The sequence below is a fragment of the Oncorhynchus tshawytscha genome, linkage group LG22, assembly GCF_018296145.1.
Source record: "Oncorhynchus tshawytscha isolate Ot180627B linkage group LG22, Otsh_v2.0, whole genome shotgun sequence".
Classification (NCBI taxonomy): Eukaryota; Metazoa; Chordata; class Actinopteri; order Salmoniformes; family Salmonidae; genus Oncorhynchus; species Oncorhynchus tshawytscha.
The window spans coordinates 24,826,967-24,847,830 of NC_056450.1; the positions used below are offsets into that span (position 1 = coordinate 24,826,967).

Below are 20,864 nucleotides of genomic sequence, written 5' to 3' on the forward strand. Positions count from 1 at the left end.
TTACCTTACCTGACTCGTCTCGCCCACCTTACCTTACCTGACTCGTCTCGCCCACCTTACCTTACCTGACTCGTCTCGCCCACCTTACCTTACCTGACTCGTCTCGCCCACCTTACCTTACCTGACTCGTCTCGCCCACCTTACCTTACCTGACCTCGTCTCGCCCACCTTACCTTACCTGACTCGTCTCGCCCACCTTACCTTACCTGACTCGTCTCGCCCACCTTACCTTACCTGACTCGTCTCGCCCACCTTACCTTACCTGACTCGTCTCGCCCACCTTACCTTACCTGACTCGTCTCGCCCACCTTACCTTACCTGACTCGTCTCGCCCACCTTACCTTACCTGACTCGTCTCGCCCACCTTACCTTACCTGACTCGTCTCGCCCACCTTACCTTACCTGACTCGTCTCGCCCACCTTACCTTACCTGACTCGTCTCGCCCACCTTACCTTACCTGACTCGTCTCGCCCACCTTACCTTACCTGACTCGTCTCGCCCACCTTACCTTACCTGACTCGTCTCGCCCACCTTACCTTACCTGACTCGTCTCGCCCACCTTACCTTACCTGACTCGTCTCGCCCACCTTACCTTACCTGACTCGTCTCGCCCACCTTACCTTACCTGACTCGTCTCGCCCACCTTACCTTACCTGACTCGTCTCGCCCACCTTACCTTACCTGACTCGTCTCGCCCACCTTACCTTACCTGACTACCGTCTCGCCCACCTTACCTTACCTGACTCGTCTCGCCCACCTTACCTTACCCGACTCGTCTCGCCCACCTTACCTTACCCGACTCGTCTCGCCCACCTTACCTTACCCGACTCGTCTCGCCCACCTTACCTTACCCGACTCGTCTCGCCCACCTTACCTTACCCGACTCGTCTCGCCCACCTTACCTTACCCGACTCGTCTCGCCCACCTTACCTTACCCGACTCGTCTCGCCCACCTTACCTTACCCGACTCGTCTCGCCCACCTTACCTTACCCGACTCGTCTCGCCCACCTTACCTTACCCGACTCGTCTCGCCCACCTTACCTTGCCCGACTCGTCTCGCCCACCTTACCTTGCCCGACTCGTCTCGCCCACCTTACCTTGCCCGACCTCGTCTCGCCCACCTTACCTTGCCCGACCTCGTCTCGCCCACCTTACCTTGCCCGACTCGTCTCGCCCACCTTACCTTGCCCGACTCGTCTCGCCCACCTTACCTTGCCCACCTTGCCCCACCTTACCTTGCCTCACCTCGCCCACCTTACCTCACCTCGCCCACCTTACCTTAACCAGCTTACCTTACCCACCTCACCTCGCCCACCTTACCTCACCTCGCCCACCTTACCTTAACCAGCTTACCTCGCCCACCTTACCTCGCCCACCTTACCTCGCCCACCTTACCTTGCCTCACCTCGCGCACCTTACCTTAACCAGCTTACCTTACCCACCTCACCTCACCTCGCCCTTAACCAGTTTACCTTACCCACCTTACCCGACTTACCTCACCTCGCCCACCTTGCTTACCTCGCCCACCTTGCTTACCTCGCTTACCTCATCTCACCTCGCCCACCTTACCTTACTCACCACCCTCACCTTACCTTACTCACCTCGCCCACCTTACCTTACTCACCTCGCCCACCTTACCTTACTCACCTCGCCCACCTTACCTTAACCAGCTTACCTTACCCACCTCACCTCACCTCGCCCTTAACCAGTTTACCTTACCCACCTCACCTCGCCCTTAACCAGTTTACCTTACCCACCTCACCTCGCCCACCTTGCTTACCTCACCTCGCCCACCTTACCTTACTCACCTCGCCCACCTTACCTTACTCACCTCGCCCACCTTACCTTACTCACCTCGCCCACCTTACCGTACTCACCTCGCCCACCTTACCGTACTCACCTCGCCCACCTTACCGTACTCACCTCGCCCACCTTGCCCCACCTTACCTTGCCTCACCTCGCGCACCTTACCTTAACCAGCTTACCTTACCCACCTCACCTCACCTCGCCCTTAACCAGTTTACCTTACCCACCTCACCTCGCCCACCTTGCTTACCTCGCTTACCTCACCTCACCTCGCTTACCTCACCTCGCTTACCTCACCTCGCTTACCTCACCTCGCCCACCTTACCTTACTCACCTCGCCCACCTTACCTTACTCACCTCGCCCACCTTACCTTACTCACCTCGCCCACCTTACCTTACTCACCTCGCCCACCTTACCTTACTCACCTCGCCCACCTTACCTTACTCACCTCGCCCACCTTACCTCGCCCACCTTACCTCGCCCATCTTACCTTAACCAGCTTACCTTACCCACCTCACCTCGCCCACCTTGCTTACCTCGCTTACCTCACCTCACCTCGCTTACCTCACCTCGCTTACCTCACCTCGCCCACCTTACCTTACTCACCTCGCCCACCTTACCTTACTCACCTCGCCCACCTTACCTTACTCACCTCGCCCACCTTACCTTACTCACCTCGCCCACCTTACCTTACTCACCTCGCCCACCTTACCTCGCCCACCTTACCTCGCGCACCTTACCTTAACCAGCTTACCTTACCCACCTCACCTCGCCCTTAACCAGTTTACCTTACCCACCTCACCTCGCCCACCTTACCTCACCTCGCCCACCTTACCTTAACCAGCTTACCTTACCCACCTCACCTCGCCCACCTTACCTCACCTCGCCCACCTTACCTTAACCAGCTTACCTCGCCCACCTTACCTCGCCCACCTTACCTCGCCCACCTTACCTTGCCTCACCTCGCGCACCTTACCTTAACCAGCTTACCTTACCCACCTCACCTCACCTCGCCCTTAACCAGTTTACCTTACCCACCTCACCTCGCCCACCTTACCTCACCTTACCCACCTTACCTTACCCGACTTACCTCACCTCGCCCACCTTGCTTACCTCGCCCACCTTGCTTACCTCGCCCACCTTGCTTACCTCGCTTACCTCGCCCACCTTGCTTACCTCGCCCACCTTGCTTACCTCGCTTACCTCGCTTACCTCGCCCACCTTACCTTACTCACCTCGCCCACCTTACCTTACTCACCTCGCCCACCTTACCTTACTCACCTCGCCCACCTTACCTTACTCACCTCGCCCACCTTACCTCACTCACCTCGCCCACCTCACCTCGCCCACCTCACCTCGCCCACCTCACCTCGCCCACCTTCCCTTACTCACCTCGCCCACCTTACCTTACTCACCTCGCCCACCTTACCTTGCTCACCTCGTCCACCTTACCATGCTCACCTCGTCCACCTTACCATGCTCACCTCGCCCACCTTACCTTGGCTCACCATGCCCACCTTACCTTAACCAGCTTACCTTACCCACCTCACCTTACCCACCTTACCTTACCCGACTTACCTCACCTCGTCCGACTTACCTCACATCGTCCACCTTACCTCGCCCACCTTACCTTACCCACCTCGCCCACCTTACCTCACCTCGCTTACCTTACCCACCTTACCTCACCTTACCTTACCCACCTCGCCCACCTTACCTCACCTCACCTCGCCCACCTTACCTTACCCACCTTAACTCACCTTACCCACCTTACCTACCTCCAGTGGCGTGTATTCATGGATGCCAGAGGAATCCAGGGTTCCCAAAAAAATGTACCAAGTAAAAAAGCAAACATTTATTTTGTCTCTCCATTTGATAATTTACTTTAAATTTGCAAGAGGCTGAATGTATCTCATCGGGGAAAGTATCCGAGCAAGTGAAACAGCACCCATCTCTCTGTGTAGGCCATCAATCTGATGCTGTCTGGTCCAAAAGAGTATGACATGTTTGCCACCCTTAGCATTGAATGCAAGGGAAGCCAGCGAGCATTTAGCCTCCCTTGATTAAAATAATAGCCAATCAGCATTGAGCTAAACTGAGTGAAAAAAGTGTCAAGGGAAGCCAGTTTGGATTTGGTGTCACTCCTATCAAATCGCATTGAGAGCATACATCATTGACCGAAACAACTTGAATTGTTGCATCCTGTTGTGTTGTCCTCCAGTGGCTGGCTAGCTCGCCTAAATTGTCCCTTTCCTAAATTAGCCATGGCTGCAGATGGGGATTTGGACTTGTGGTTTTACTTAATTCTCTGTACTGGCCAATGATTATTACTGTGATTCTGATCCAACTATTAATTCATACATTCTGCCCCTGGCCTGAGAGGATGGAAGTTCAATATGTAGTTAGATGTAGAAGGCCCATGAAAGGAAGTTAGGCTTGCGCGTAAGGATTTTAGCCAGGTAGCCTGACCGTGATAGACCATTTCGTCGACATGAGAGGATGGCGGCATTGGTGTATCTCTGCAAGTAGGGTGGGTCAACATGTTTTTATACTTGTGCTCACAGAAATCAGTACCATGGACAGCCACATCATATTTAGCTTACGTTTGACTAAATAGTTTTAGGTATCTTTTAGTTGTCACCTGTATTAGACTAAGCGTAGGTGATTTGATGGTGAAGTTGAATTTGTTCTGGAATAGTGGAAGCTGCTCCTGTTTTCTTTGCGACTTGCGACTCTCTGGTTCAAAATGTAATAGTTGTTTAGTGGTCTGAAAATGTCGGAAACGTTAACTTGCTTAACCGTGCTGTAGGTCACAACTGTTTGTTACATACAATATGCTTTGTAGACTTCTCCGGACAGAGTTAACAGTTAACTTGTTCTCCCGTTTTGTGATGAAACAGAGGTGTGGTTGGATTTATTCTTATATAGGCCTAAAGGCAGAGTTTAAATGCCTTGCGACTGTGATATTATCTAACAGGTTATAGAGCAAACAATGCAATTATCACAACACAGGTTGTACTATTTCTTTTTTCCCCAGTGATTTTTTTCCCCCACGTACTGCTTACCTCGCCCGCCGTACCTCACAACCCTTTTAAGTCTTGCTCTAGCTTCAAAGTCCTTTGCTTCACTGCTTTTTGATTGTCGAGAACTATAATCTATTTTCTGTTATTCTCCCTCCTCCCCACCTCAGCCCTACACAGTTCCAGAGGTGGACTCCACGCGTGACGACCTGCAGTACTACGAGCATGATGTGGACCCCCGGGACGACTGGATCGTGCGGACCAAGAAGGAGTGGTCAGACCTGCCCCGTGTGGCCACCCACCCGCTGGACCTGGCCGTCCTGCGCCTGGCCAACCTGGAGAGAAACATTGACCGGCGCTACCTGAAGGAGCCCCTCTGGAACCTGGCCGAGGTGGTGCGTCTCGCCCCCCTCACCCCCGAGGAGAGCCAGATGGGCCAGATGGACGTCATGAGGTGGGAGGGACAGGGTTGGGGTCAGAGGTTGGAAAGGGTGGAGTGTGATTTAATAATATCATGGATTAGATTTGTGTAGTATTTGGTCAAATTGCTCAAAGCTCTTCAGAGTGATTTAAACCTTCGTCTCACTTCAGCCCTTAATTGTGTTGAGACCTATTTTTATAATCTCTTTCCCACAGTCTGGAGAGTGAGATCACCCCCAGATTGCGGACATGGCGCCAGGCCCTGGACCGCTGTCGGAGCGCCCCCCAGCTATGTCTGTGTCTGCTGCAGCTGGAGAAGGCCATCGCCTGGGAGAGATCTGTGGTCAAAGTGGTGGGGACAAGCCCAGTAGCAATACTCAATATGTACACTGAGAATAGAAACCATTATTATGAAGGGAATAATATTATGGATGTAAGTGAAACAAGGAATATAGAACATTCCTATGGCAAATATCATAGTAGTGACATGCTGATGAGATCATTGAGAAGACCCTTTGATCCAAAGCAACTTACAGTAAACACAGGTAGTATTGCACTGTAGTCTGAAAGACAGCAACAGAGCATTTCCCTTAGACTACCTGTGTCCCTGTCTGTGTGGTGTTGTAGACGTGTCAGGTGTGCAGGAAGGGGGATAATGATGAGTACCTGCTGTTGTGTGACGGCTGTGACCGTGGCTGCCACATGTACTGCCTGAGGCCAAAGGTCACCCAGGTGCCAGAGGGGGACTGGTTCTGCCCCACCTGCGTCTCCAAGGTGAGGACTGACTGGGTCTGCACTCTGCTTGGCTACCCTTATGGACCACAACAGGGGTCACTGCTCATCTAACCAGGGGGGAGTTCAGAAGGGTGAACTGTTCAGACCATTCAACTTGGCTTAGATTAAGAAACTATACGCTGATTTACTTTTTGTAAATCCAACCAAAAAGCCATGATGGTGCAACATAATTACAATAGTAATATATGGTGAAACAACATGAACACATACACACATTTTTGTCCCCAGTGTATTAAACCATAATATTGTCAGAACCTACTTCAAAAACCTGCCACGGCAGTACCCTCTCTAATTTCTGCTCCCCGTGGCCTCCTTAACCTTTCTCCCAGGGCTGTTATTTCATCACTGTCTCACTGTGTCTTGTTGTTTATAAGGCTAGTGACGGTGAGTCACCACGTAGCAACCATCGCTCCTCCAAGCAGAGGACCCGGGTGAAGAAGAGGAGGTACGAAGACGACAGTTCTGACGAAGAGGCGGTGCCCAGCAAACGCAGCGGTGGTGGTGCTAATATGGCAACACGGCATAAGGACGGTGGCCCTGCGTTATCCTCCCGTTACTCTGGAGATGGAGGACGCACAGCGGGCTTCTCACCCGCCAAGCGCCGCCGCATGACCACCCGCAACCAGCCCGACCTCACCTACTGCGAGTTAGTCTGACCTCAGATCAGTTGTAGTGTCACAATGTTGCAGGGGTTATAGAACATGATATTAAATGACTCCCCTCAAATGAGTTATCGTGTCCCGTTGCTCCAAGGGTTTCTATAAGACCATTAGATTCATGTTCTCACTATTGTGATGATAGTCCAGTTCTAACTGATGTGTGTTTTGTGTGTAGAATCATCCTGATGGAAATGGAGTCTCATGCTGACGCCTGGCCCTTCCTGGAGCCCGTCAACCCCCGCATGGTACCCGGCTACCGACGCATCATCAAGAACCCCATGGACTTCCTCACCATGAGGGAGAGGCTGCTGCAGGGAGGGTATGGGGGCCACTCATTCTCTCTGTCTGTGTGTGGGCTTGTATTACTATGCTTGTGGGTACCCGAAGTGCCCACAAGGATAGTGAAACAACGAAAATTCTCCCTTGTGGGGACATTTCCTTCATCCCCTCAAAGACAAAGGCTATTTTAAGCTTAGGGGTTAGTTTAGGGTTATCTTTAGGGGTTAGAGAAAATAAGATTTTAGGTCCCCACAGTGTTGTGTTCAAGATCACATAAGGCGAGACCGATTCAAGACTGGAGGGGGGGCAAGACTGAGTCGAGACCGAGACCAGAAACATGCGAGTCCAATTCAAGACCATGATTGTAATTTTGTCAAAACACCACCATAATAAGAGTTCAAAATGTCCAGTATTTCTGGCTTCATATTTCAGAACAACATATGGATTCTTTAGACATTCAGAATAGTGAAAAAATACATGCTGAGGGAAAATAGAGCCACAAAAATGATTACTAACCCAAACAGTGGGGAATAATGGTCTTTCAGAGAAGGGCTAAGGATATATTAAATCATATTATTTTCAATGATGTTCTGATTTAATCGCTTCAGTTTTTGTTGGAAAGGGTTAACGCTGAAGAGAAATCCTGATTGGATCTTTTTTTCTCTTTGCTGGTTTTTGTGGAGATAAATCTAGCTAGCTACGCCAGCTGTTGACTAGACCATCAGAAGTTAAAGGCAACTGCCGTTCAACTGTATTAGGGCAACATTTTGGAGTGACAGTGGAATCAACCAGTCACATTTTGACTTGTAGTGGGTAGGACCGTTTGTATAAAAACATATGGTAACTTCTGCCTATCAAAGAGGATGTTGTTGCTAATTTATTAGCTTATAACTTTCAACAAGAAGTTAAGTTTCAAATTATCATCTGGTGAGTGGAACTGTTTGTTATTGTGGCGTGCTTGTTGTTAGCCATCTCTTTGAAAAAACATTATTGCATTTAAAGTAGAACTGATAGCATTTTAGCTGTCATTTATTGAGAGAAATTGTTCATTTACACCCCCCAGGAAGAATATTGCACTTTAAAAAAAAATCTGACAATCTACCACATTATCATACATTCTTAGAATGTTTGGGAATTACATATACTATAGCATTTGTGAAAATTCTATAGCAATATAGAGTGGGAAAGCTGTGCGTTTGGACAATTAATAGACACTGCAGTAAATAAAACCAAATAAAAACATCTGTCTTGTCCAGGACCTATAGCCAATCAGAGCTACATTAGGCCTTTATACAAACAAGCCATTTGACACATGGAATTGTAGCCTCCTCATCCTTCTGTAGCTTGCTTGCCAATGCATGCTTGTCCCAAGCAAGCACCCAAGCTAACTGGCTTAAAGTTGGCTACCTAGCTACTTCCAGACGCAAATGAGAGAAACTCACTCTGACCATTTTACTTGCCGTAGCAGAGCTGGTTGTCTAGAGCGTTGTTGACTAAATATTATATTTCTTGCCTACGTTTACTGACACCGGTCATATTCAGCTGGTGTTGCACGTTTGTAAATTCATAGTTTGTTCTGCGCTCTGGCACACTCCGATCCAGCTATTCTGACAGCAATGCCTTGGTGTATGTCATGGAAAGTTGAGTTAAATGGAATCTATTTTTAAAACCTCTTAAAGTTGGGTTTGTAGCATAAACTGGGAATTAAAAATGTGATTTTTATCATGGTCTGTTTCATATCTGCACTTTAAACGTTAGTGGAGTGCTGCAGAGGTGGTTGTACTTCTGGATGGTTCTCCCATCTCCACAGAGGAGCTCTGTCAGTGACCATCGGGTTCTTGGTCACCTCCCTGACCAAGGCCCATCTCCCCCGATTGCTCAGTTTGGCCAGACAGCCAGCTCTATGAAGAGTTGGTGGTTCCAAACTTCTTTCTTTTAAGAATGATTGAGGCCACTGTGTTCTTGGAGACCTTCAATGCTGCAGAAATGTTTTGGTACCCTTCCCCAAATCTGTGCTTCAACACAATCCTGTCTCAGAGCATCTACGGACAATTCCTTCAACCTCATGGCTTGTTTTTTTTCTGACATGCACTAACAACCATGTGACCTTATATAGATAGTTGTGTGCCTTTCCAAATCATGTCCAATCAATTGAATTTACCACAGTTGGACTCCAAGGATGATAAATGGAAACAGGATGCACCTGAGCTCAATTTAGAGTCTCATAGCAAAGGGTCTGAATACTTACGTAAATAAGTTATTTCTGTTTTGTATTTTTAATACATTTGTTAAAATTTCTAAACTGTTTTCACTTTGTCATTATGGGGTATTGTGTGTAGATTGCTGAGGATTTAAAAAATATATATCATTCATTTTAGAGGCTGTAACAAAATGTGGAAAAAGTCAAGGTCTGAATAATTTCCCACGACACTGCATTTCAATTGGGAAATTCTTAATGGTTGTGTTTTTGTATCCTTCTGATTGGGACCTACTGGTTATGTCAGTTTATGGACTGATTATCCTTTGACATCATGCTGTGTGTGACTGCTGTCTTTCCATCGGCCCTATGCAGTGGTGTAGTGGTGCTTTAACATCATTCTGTGTGTGACTGCTGTCTTACTGGAGACCTATAGGTTCACCACCCTACTAACCTGTCACACACTGAAGACCTATAGGTTCACCACCCTACTAACCTGTCACACTGAAGGCCTATAGGTTCACCACTCTACTAACCTGTCACACACTGGAGGCCTATAGGTTCACCACTCTACTAACCTGTCACACACTGAAGGCCTATAGGTTCACCACTCTACTAACCTGTCACACACTGGAGACCTATAGGTTCACCACTCTACTAACCTGTCACACACTGAAGGCCTATAGGTTCACCACTACTAACCTGTCACACACTGGAGGCCTATAGGTTCACCACTCTACTAACCTGTCACACACTGGAGGCCTATAGGTTCACCACCTCGCAAACCTGTCTATAATAGATATAAAGGCTGTTCAGATATTGTTTCAAGAAAGGAGTGTAATATATTTGGCCCCAGGAAGCAGTTTTATGCGCTGAATGAATGGAAGCTGTTAATTATGAGTTTTTTTTTTTTTACTCCACTGGTTTTGGCTGGTCTCAAAGAAATTACGAGTCCTCACTATCCCGAGACCAAGTCAAGACAGAGATGCAAATAACACAGAGACAAGACCGAGACACTCAATATGTGGTCTTGACTACTACAACACTGGGTCCTCACAAGGATAGTAAAACTGTGTGTCTACAACATGACCCAAACTTCCATTAATGAGGCCGGTTCCTTTCATTTTCAACAATGTTACGGAAAATGTGTACGCTTATATTTGACCGTTTTTTTTTTCTCTTCTCTGCTCTCCAGGTACTGCAGCTGTGAGGAGTTTGCAGCAGACGCCCATCTGGTGTTCAACAACTGCGAGCTGTTCAACGAGGACACGTCCGAGGTGGGCATGGCTGGACACTCCATGAAGCGCTTCTTCGAGAACCGCTGGGCTGAGTTCTACGCGAGCAAAGACCAATAGGACTCTTGTGCTGGGGGCAGGGTCACCCATTGGCTGATGCTTACGCTCCCCGTTACTACGAAGACTGTCTGGGCCGGAGTATCCTCCGGCTCGCTGTATACATATATGTATAGATCTATGTATAGATTTGGATATTTGTCTGTTCTTGTTTTTCCCTTTCTCTGCTTCACCTTTTTTAAAACCTCGACCGTTGGCTTGAAATTCTCTCGACGACAGAGGGGGATGTTTGAGCTCTCTTCTTCCCTCTGCACCCTCCCTTCTGTACCTACCTGTTTGGAATTTTCCTGTTGTCATGCTCTCTCCTAAGCCACACCCCTTGTCTCATAAGGCCACGGTATTCGTCCATCCCTTCCTCTGGGGGTGGGAGGAGGGTCTGAGGCCCTGAGCGGATTGGGTTCTCAAACTCTGCCCTCTGACCGCGACAGGAGGTCTGCCAGACCAATGCGTCACTGCAGACCGGACATGCTCTGACCTCGTTTCCACCATATAGATCAAAACCCTAAGGTCCTCTCTGAACTCAAACACTTTGGGATTGGACCCTCTTTTAACTGTTCAATGGAAATGTAGTATGGTCTTATGCCTGAAGCAATTTTTCTCACTATATTTTTATTATATATTCTATATATGTGTATATATATATAGAGTACAATAGCTGGGATTATTTAATAGCAATAGCTTGTAGTGAATGTGTACAGACTATATAGTTGAGATGTCTAGACGATTTATGAAAAGGCCAGTAAAACAAAATGGAAAGGAGTGTTTTTTTTTTGTGTTTTTTTCCTGAAGACTTACATTGTGTAACGCAACCCCTGACCTAACTCAGACACACCCACACTCCTGCTGCTTTGTGAAGGTCACTGGTTTCAGAAACTGGAGGCTTTGTCTTTTCTTTTCTGTCCTGTTTTTAGACCTTTTTTTTCCTGCTCCATAATGACAACTAAGACCGGTAGTCACAGCAACGGGAATTGTCAGGTGTGGTGTGTTCATAGATGGTGTCAATAGAACTGAAATGACGGTACCGCCTTTATTAAATGCGGTTTGCTTTGTGTTGCAGCTCTTTACCATATTGGTCAAATTGTGCAGAAAGCTAGCAGGCTGCTGAAATCTTATTGGTTGACTCTTCGCAAACAAAATGATGTCACTTTTTTTAGCGACACCCATTCATGGGAAGAATTGTTTTGATTTTACAGAAAATTGTCACTCAATATTTCTTACTAAATTTAAAGGACCTTCATAGGAATTTGTTTATCACTGGAAATGTTCAGTCTCATCAATTTCAAATGAACGTAGAAACATACCACCCCCCCCCAAAAAAAATAAAAAATAAAAGCTTGATAACTTGATGTAACCGTTTAAAATTGGGGAGAAGCTATAACTCTAATTTTTATGAATACTGCAGAATAACAGTAAATATGCATTGAGAGGTTTCTTCTGCTTGTGGGTTTCTGAATCTTGACAGTTAAGCGCAGGAACAGGTATCACTTGTGTGTTTAAAAGAGAAACATTTTGTTCTAGACACCTACTGATTAAAAGCCTTCAAAACAAGTATGTCCACATTTTGCTAAGCTCATGTTCCATTTATGAATCTGTTCTTTTTTTAAAAAGTGGCCACTGTGCTCTATAGAGCCCCACAGTGGAGGAGTCATAATACCCATAAAATACTAGCGGTCAAACAGGGAAATGGTTCCAATTGTTTTTCCACCGTAAATTGTTCCAATATGGGGAAAAACACTTAAAGTAAGGGTTGTGTTTCATGTAGGCTTACCCAGGTGTGACATTTTGATCACCATGTAAATCTCTCTCGGACAAGGTGACTTTTTTTTATTAATATATTTTTCTCTTTTTACTCTGATTTGAAAATGCTAGCATCAAAGTAGACATGCAAAACGACAAAGCCCTGCAAGCTCCTGCATGTCATCTCTAGCTGACACCTTTAGTAATAGGTATTGTTAATTTAAAACTTGCACGAGACAGTTCACACAATTGTCCATTTTTAAAGTAATGTAGCCAATTTACACAATACCACATTTAGAAAACATTAGTTCATCCAGGTATTCTTACCTTTGCCTCAATTTGGCGGTCTCATCCAGATCATCATGGCATTTGTAGTTATTTTTGATAGCCTAATTAGCAATTCATTTTTGGGGGGTAAATACAAGCGAATACATTGATAAAAGTCACCTTGTCTGAGAGATTTGAGAAGGTAATTGAAATGTCACCCCAGGGTAAGCCTAAAGGAAACAGTTTTAGAAACACAGTTTCTAAAATCCCCTATGGGAAAAATATTAATGGTGGAAAAATGATTGGAATCATTTCCCTGTTTGACCGCTAGGTTTTCTGGGTATTATGACTCCTACTGTGGTACTCTAGCATGGCATGGTTGGTGTGTTATGGGAAAGGTATGAAGGCGGCATGACGACGATACTTCACAATCCGGGTTTTATTTAAAGCGTGGTTTCTTACACTGAACTCAAACTGGTCGATAGGAAATTAATTTTTGTGTTCCTTTCTACACAAAAGGGACATTCCTTTTTCTATATAAAAAAACTAACTAAAAGACATGAATAAAACCAAATCTGGTGTTAAGTGAATTTTTCATAATGTACAGTTTTTGTGACTACATTTGTTCCTTTCTATATTTTTAGGACCAATATAATTTTTAAGAGGTATTACAAGACCATGTTGTATCTTGGTGATGTAACACGTGTGCATCTGTAGAATGTACTGTTAGTTGAATAAAAACCACATCTAGTAGAGACTACACTCTGGAACTGTCCCTGGGTCCTCATTTCATTCTCGTTTTTATTAAATCACAGAAGTAGGACATCCAATAAGAATTATAGGAACCAGCAAGCTAGTACAGTAAGTAGCCTGAATGGAGAGCGGTGCTGTACACCCATTCACAGACAACCCTATATACGGTGCATTCGGAAAGTATTCAGACCCCTTCACATTTTGTTACGTTACAGTCTTATTCTAAAATGGATTAACTCGTTTTTCCCCCCTCATTCTACACACAATACCCAATAATGACAAAGCAAAAAACGGTTTTAAGACACCTATGGACAGTTATCTTCCGGGTGACTCAAAAAACTTGGCTTGACCACAAACCCAAGGTCTCTTTTAAATGTAACCATTGCAATAATATTGTACAGAAGAAGTATTTTGTTGACACAGCTTCCTAAATGGAGTATTACGTCAAGCATTTCATTAACTGTAAAACCACTCATGTCATCTATAGATTGGAATGTCCACAGTGCAAGGTGTTCTACATTGGACAGACAAAGAGACGCCTTCAAGACCGCTTAGCGGACCACAAGTACGCCATACGGGTAGGCAATGAAGACTACCCCATGGCAAGGCACTACAAGTCCCTATACCATGGCAACCTTGCCTCCCTACAAGCTATGGGTATTGATCATATTCCGGCCTCTATTAGAAAAGGCGACCATCTTAAACAGTTAAACCAAAGGGAAAGTTTTGTGATTTACAAACTACAGCCCACTAAATACCCTGGTTTAAATGAAGATGGGGATTTACAAACTACAGGCCACTAAATACCCTGGTTTAAATGAAGATAGGGATTTACAAACTACAGGCCACTAAATACCCTGGTTTAAATGAAGATAGGGATTTACAAACTACAGGCCACTAAATACCCTGGTTTAAATGAAGATAGGGATTTCTCAACCTTCCTGTAGGGTCGTGATGGGTCTATTTGCTGTCATCTAGTGGACATTTTGCTAAATTGCCCTCAGCTATGTTTAGACTGTTGTTCATGTTTTTCTGTGTTCTAGTGTACTATGGAATATGTAGCTTTCTTATTCTTGACACTTCTCCCAGTCATATTTAAGGTTAGAACTACCATTTAGTGTTCTGATACTTCTAGCTTGGAGTTGTATTTCTATGATAACATAGCTAAGGTATTTCACCTTTCAATGTGTATAGTATTGCTTACTAGGTGTGTCCAATCAATTTTGTTACCATTCCCTCTTCCAATTAGGGCTAATTGGAAAAGCTGTTCAAAAGAGGACATTGTATTCCTTTTTTTGTACTCCCTGATGAAGGCCATGCAGCCGAAACTCGTCGGTTTTTAAAAAACTTTGTTTCTATTGAACATGCCATACTAATAAAGGCATATTAATTATATGAAGAGTGCCTTGGTCCTCCTTTCTTTTTGATGACCAACTTACCCCTTTTACCAAAGAGCACCTATCTACCAAAAATTACTATTGTGTACCTTAGTAGCGCTTCCCTTCCTCCTCTTTCTACTACCTATGGACATTTATTTGAAAACAAACCCTAGAAATATCACATTTACATAAGTATTCAGACCCTCAATAATTTGCTGAAGCACCTTAGGCAGCGATTACAGCCTCCAGTCTTCTTGGGTATGACGCTTCAAGCTTCGCATACCTGTATTTGGGGAGTTTCTCCTGTTCTCTGCAGACCCTCTCAAGCTCTGTCAGGTTGGATGGGGAGTGTCGCTGCAAAGCTATTTTCAGGTCTCTCCAAATATTTTTGATTGGGCTTTGGCTGGGCCACTCAAGGATATTCAGATACTTGTCCTGAAGCCACCTTTGCGTTGTCTTGGCTGTGTGCTTAGGGTCGTTGTACTGTTGCAAGGTAAACTTTCACCTCAGTCTGAGGTGCTGAGCACTCTGGAGCAGGTTTTCACCAAGGATCTCTCTATACTTTGCTCCGTTCGTCTTTCCCTCCATCCTGACTAGCATCCCAGTCTCTGCCACTGAAAAACATCCCCACAACATGCTGCTGCCACCACCATGCTTCACCGTAGGGATGGTGCCAGATTTCCTCCAGATGTGACGCTTGGCATTTAGGCCAAAGAGTTCAATCTTGGTTTCATCAGACCAGAGAAACGTATTTTATTTTATTGAATATCCAAAACATACAATGTACTTGCAGTGAAGCCGCTCAACAACTACATCACACCAGTCATGCAACAGATTGCCACTCAGAGCGACACACAGAAGCATCCAGGGTCAATGCCCTGCTCAAGGGCACGTCAACTGATCTCCCACGAGGCCAAAAACCTTCCAAGATCCCCCCCACAGTTCCCCAAGAGCTGCCCGTCAACCATCCGAGACCCCTCCCACAGTCCCCCCCCCAAGAAGAAATAATAATGAAATGTTAAAATAATTCCATTCCCCACCCCCAATAACCCCTCCAATCACCAACAACCAAGAAAATGAACTAAAGAGAAAAAAGAGAAAGGCAAAGAAAAACAGAAAACAACAATGCAAAAAACAAAGGACATCAAGGACAACTAAAAGCATAACAGCAAGGCCAACTGTATGTTTGAGTGCATGTCTGGCACTATTTATATGTATGTGTGTCCGTGTATGTGTGCATTTGAATGAGAGTGTGTGTATATGCATGTGTACAAACACCTGCACGGCATCAGCCTCAGGCAAACAGGCATTAGCTGTAAAAACACTGGCCCTCAGTGTCATTCAAACTTACTTTTTATTATGTTTTATTTTTACTTTATTTTTTATACTTTTATCTTTGACCATCATTCTATCCCCGCCCAGCAACTCCACTCCCACATGTCTCCAATTCCACATCCCAACCCTCAGCTTCCCTCAGCCCATCCCACCGACAGTTGAAGACGGAAGTTACATGCACTTAGGTTGGAGTCTTTAAAACTATTTTTTTTCAACCCCTCCACGAATTTCTTGTTAACAAACTATAGTTTTGGCAAGTCAGTTAGGACATCTACTTTGTGCATGACACAAGTCATTTTCCCAACAATTGTTTACAATTCCAGTGGGTCAGAAGTGTACATACACTAAATTGACTGTGCCTTTAAACAGCTTGGAAATTTCCAGAAAATTATGTCTTGGATTTAGAAGCTTCTGATAGGCTAATTGACATCATTTGAGTCAATTGGAGGTGTGCCTGTGGATCTATTTCAAGGCCTACCTTCAAACTCAGTACGTCTTTGCTTGACATCATGGGAGAATCAGCCCCCAAAAATTGTAGACCTCCACAAGTCTGGTTCATCCTTGGGAGCAATTTCGAAACGCCTGAAGGCGCCACCTTCATCTGTACAAACAATAGTACGCAAGTATAAACACCATGGAACCACGCAGCCGTCACTCAGGAAGGAGACGCATTCTGGGAGAAAAAGGGGAGGCTTGCAAGCTGAAGAACACCATCCCAACCGTGAAGCACGGGGGTGGCAGCATCATGTTGTGGGGGTGCTTTGCTGCCGGAGGGACTGGTGCACTTCACAAAATAGATGGCATCATGAGGAGGTAAAATTATGTGGATATAATGAAGCAACATCTCAAGACATCAGTCAGGAAGTTAAAGCTTGGTCACAAATGGGTCTTCCAAATGGACAATGACCCCAAGCATACTTCCAAAGTTATGGCTTAAGGACAACAAAGTCAAGGTATTGGAGTGGCCATCACAAAGCCCTGACCTCAATCCTAAGGAATATGTTTGGGCAGAACTGAAAAAGTGTGTGCGAGCAAGGAAGCCTACAAACCTGACTCAGTTACATCAACTCTGTCAGGAGGAATTGGACAAAATTCACCCAATTTATTGTGGGAAGCTTGTGGAAGGCTACCCGAAACATTTGACCCAAGTTAAACAATATAAAGGCAATGCTACCAAATACTAATTGAGTGTATGTAAACTTCTGACCCACTGGGAATGTGATGAAAGAAATAAAAGCTGAAATAAATCATTCTCTCTACTATTATTCTGACATTTCACATTCAAGAAATTTGCAGAGTGGTTGAAAAACGAGTTTTAAAGACTCTGACCTAAGTGGATGTAAACTTACGACATCAACTGTACATGTAAAGGTATCCCAAACAATAAGGGGATTTGCTGAACCTATATTATACTGGAATAATTCAGTTATAAATTATTTTGTCTTAGTTAAAAATAAGTTGCCCTTAAGTAAAGTTTGATTAAATTTTCAATATCCCTGTCCACGTGGAAATTCTATGAGAGTTATGAGAAGGCCAATTAGATGATGATCCAATTCATCTCCTATTAAAACTTTTTAAACCTTTGATTTTTTTTAAACCTTTATTTAACTAGGCAAGTCAGTTAAGAAAATATTCTTATTTTCAATGACAGCCTAGGAACAGTGGGTAAATTTGACAGATTTGTACCTTGTCAGCTCAGGGGTTTGAACTTGCAACCTTCCGGTTACTAGTTCAACACTCTAAACACTAGGCTACCCTGCCACTCTGATGAAAGAGAGAAAGAGACAAGAATGTCGTCAAGACGACTTACTTGATTTAAGTCTCCCCCATGTGTATCTCACTAGGTCGGGGTTTTTAGTCTTCAAATTTCCACATTCCTCCATAATATTTGTGATTTTCTTAAAGGTACGGTGATGATAGTTTGCAGAGTGATTTCCTTTACGGTCCATTGAGGTACTTAACTGTGTTATTGTCACGTTCTGACCTTAGTTCCTTTGTTATGTCTTTGTTTTAGTATGGTCAGGGCGTGAGTTGGGTGGGTTGTCTATGTTCGTTTTTCTATATTTTGGGATTTCTGTGTTCGGCCTAGTATGGTTCTGAATCAGAGGCAGCTGTCAATCGTTGTCCCTGATTGAGAATCATACTTAGGTAGCCTGGTTTCACTTTTGAGTTGTGGGTGTTTGTCTTCCGTGTCAGTGCTTGTTGCCAGACTGTTTCGTCAATTCACGTTTATTGGTTTGTTCCAATGTTCTGTTGTGTTTTGATTAGACATTATGGACACTTACCACGCTGCACATTGGTCCTACGATCCTTCTCGCTACTCCTCCTCAGCAGAGGAGGACGAGATCCGTTACAGTTATAGTCTCCCACCATAATGATTTGATCATTTGTTGCCTGTAAATTGAATAAATTGGTATAAATATTTTCGAAGTATGGATCATCCTGATTTGGACCATATAGATTAATGAGCCGAATCTCTTTTTCATCCACTTTCATATTAAAAAAGATCCACCTTCTATGCGAATCATTCCTGACTATTTGCACATTCAGATCGACATTTTTGTTTATTAATATCATCACACCTTTTCAGTTCCTTCATCTAAGGATGTAGAGTGAGTTTCCTGTAAACAGTATATGTTAAATTCCTTTTCTTTTAGCCACGTAAAGACTGATCTTCCTTTTTTATAATCTGCTAAACTGTTACAATTATAACTGGCTATACTTATTTCACCCCTTACCATAACTAGATACTATTCTCAGTCTAAATTGACCATAATTAGTGATTGTAAAGTTAATGCCATAAGAGGCATTATGGCAGTCAAAATTAGAGCTTTCAAATGTCCGATATTTAGAATTCAAGAAATAGATTCTAGCAATATTTGTTTTATTCCCTTGCCTGTTTGCCTGTGAGCCAATGCCACAGATGTTAGAAAATTGAGACAAGAAATTATGTGTGTAGTAAATCTGAGTAGGTTGATGTGTACGATGTCTATATAAGAGTAAGACTATAATGTGTGACGTCCAAATAAATAATAACTCTGCCAATTTTCATGGTTGAGTGTCTATGTGTGTAACATGTAGTGCGTATAGCCTTAATATTCATGATGATAATTGTAATCCATATCGTATCACCGTCACAGTTGCATCATAATTACCTTTAACATAATTGAAAAACATATCCTAGCATTTCCATAGCAATTGATATTTCACGTGATCATGAAAGAGACCTTGCATTACTATCAACACGGCTTCACCTCAGTACATATGTCTCCCGTACAATATGTTATTATTCCCCAATGTCCCTATTCGGATATCTTCCACTTGCTTGTTGTAAACATATATAAACATGTAAAAAAGACATAGAAAAGATAGACAAACAAGAAACATATTAAATTATAAAACAGTTTTCAACAATAGAGAGAATCTTGTTTCTCATGGTCTGAGAGTCTTTAGGTGCCTTTTGGCAAACTCCAAGCGGGCTGTAATGTGCCTTTTACTGAGGAGTTGCTTCCGTTTGGCCACTCTACCATAAAAGCCTGATCGGTGGAGTGCATGTTTTTCTACCCTTCCCCAGATCTATGCCCAGGCATAAGGGCACAAGGCGAGACCCATATGCAGACACAGGAGGCAGATGATTGAGCTCCGATATTTATTATGACAAGGGGTAGGCAAAAGACAGCTCGGATACAGGAGAGTCCAAACAGTACAGGGTGTTAGACTGTCTCGAGGTCAGGACAGGCAGGGTTTCAGTAACCAGTTCCGAGTTCAAACAGTAGAAGGCATTAGGCAGGCTCAAGGTCAGGGCAGAAAGAATGGTCAGGCAGGCGGGTTCGGTGTCAGGACAGGCAAGGGTCAAAACCAGGAGGACTAGGAAAAACAGAGACTGGGAAAAATAGGAGCTAGGAGATAAACGCTGGTTGACTTGGCAAACAAGACAAACTGGCACAGAGAGACAGAAAACACAGGGATAAATACACCGGGGATGATGAGCGACACCTGGAGGGGGTGGAGACAAGCACAAGGACAGGTGAAACAGATCAGGGCGTGACACGACACAATCTTGTCTCAGAGGTCTACGGACAATTCCTTCAACCTCATGGCTTGGTTTTTGCTCTGACATGCACTGTCAGTTGTGGTACCTAATATAGACAGGTGTGTACCTTTCCAAATCATGTCCAATCAATTGAATTTACCACAGGTGGACTCCAATCAAGTTGTAGAAACATATCAAGGATGATCAATGGAAACAGGATGCACCTGAGCCCAATTTAGAGTCTCATAGCAAAGGGTCTGAATACTTACGAAAATAAGGTATTTCTGTTTTTTATTTTTAATACATTTTCCATAATGTATAACCTGTTTTTGCTTTGTCATTATTGGGTATTGTGTATAGATTGATGAGATTATTTTTGTATTTAATCCATTTTAGAAAAAGGATGTAATGTAACAAAATGTGGAAAAAGTCAAGGGGTCTGAATGCTTTCTGAATGCACTGTACACCTCAGCACCCCGGTGAATCCTGTCTGGAGCACTTGCTGCAGGGAAGGCCCTCCCGTCATTGCCAGCTGGACTTTCCTCTGTTTGAAATGGGACAGAGTGGAAGAGGTCTGGGGTATGGATAACTTTCACCTATGTGCTGATTATTTAGAGGTTGATGTTATAGCAGAGGGAGATAACAGCATAACCTGTCAAACACTTTCTTCTGGCACTGTGCATGAGCTCTCTATTCTGGGATATGATAGATAGTCTCTCTCCCTCTGTCTCATATCCCTTAGCTGGCACTTTTGGAGGTTTTAGTGGCTACCAGTTAGGGGTCTGAGTGGGGATTTGTGTGTGTGTATGCATGGTTGTGTGTGTGGTTGCGT

At 44.6% G+C, this 20,864-nt stretch overlaps 1 protein-coding gene across 3 annotated transcripts in view; it reads left to right on the forward strand.

Annotated features, from left to right (window-relative positions):
* Positions 1-13,299, forward strand: part of LOC112221560 (bromodomain adjacent to zinc finger domain protein 2A) — a 32,160-nt gene extending 18,861 nt beyond the window's left edge. For all 3 annotated transcript variants that reach the window (XM_042303967.1, XM_042303968.1, XM_042303969.1), the window contains 6 exons: positions 4,997-5,280; positions 5,463-5,598; positions 5,874-6,020; positions 6,416-6,687; positions 6,876-7,019; positions 10,372-13,299. In XM_042303967.1, coding sequence (XP_042159901.1) covers positions 4,997-5,280; positions 5,463-5,598; positions 5,874-6,020; positions 6,416-6,687; positions 6,876-7,019; positions 10,372-10,531 — 1,143 coding nt within the window. In that variant the 3' untranslated portion in view covers positions 10,532-13,299. The remainder of the gene's footprint in view (positions 1-4,996; positions 5,281-5,462; positions 5,599-5,873; positions 6,021-6,415; positions 6,688-6,875; positions 7,020-10,371) is intronic.
* The last annotated feature ends 7,565 nt before the right edge of the window (positions 13,300-20,864 follow it).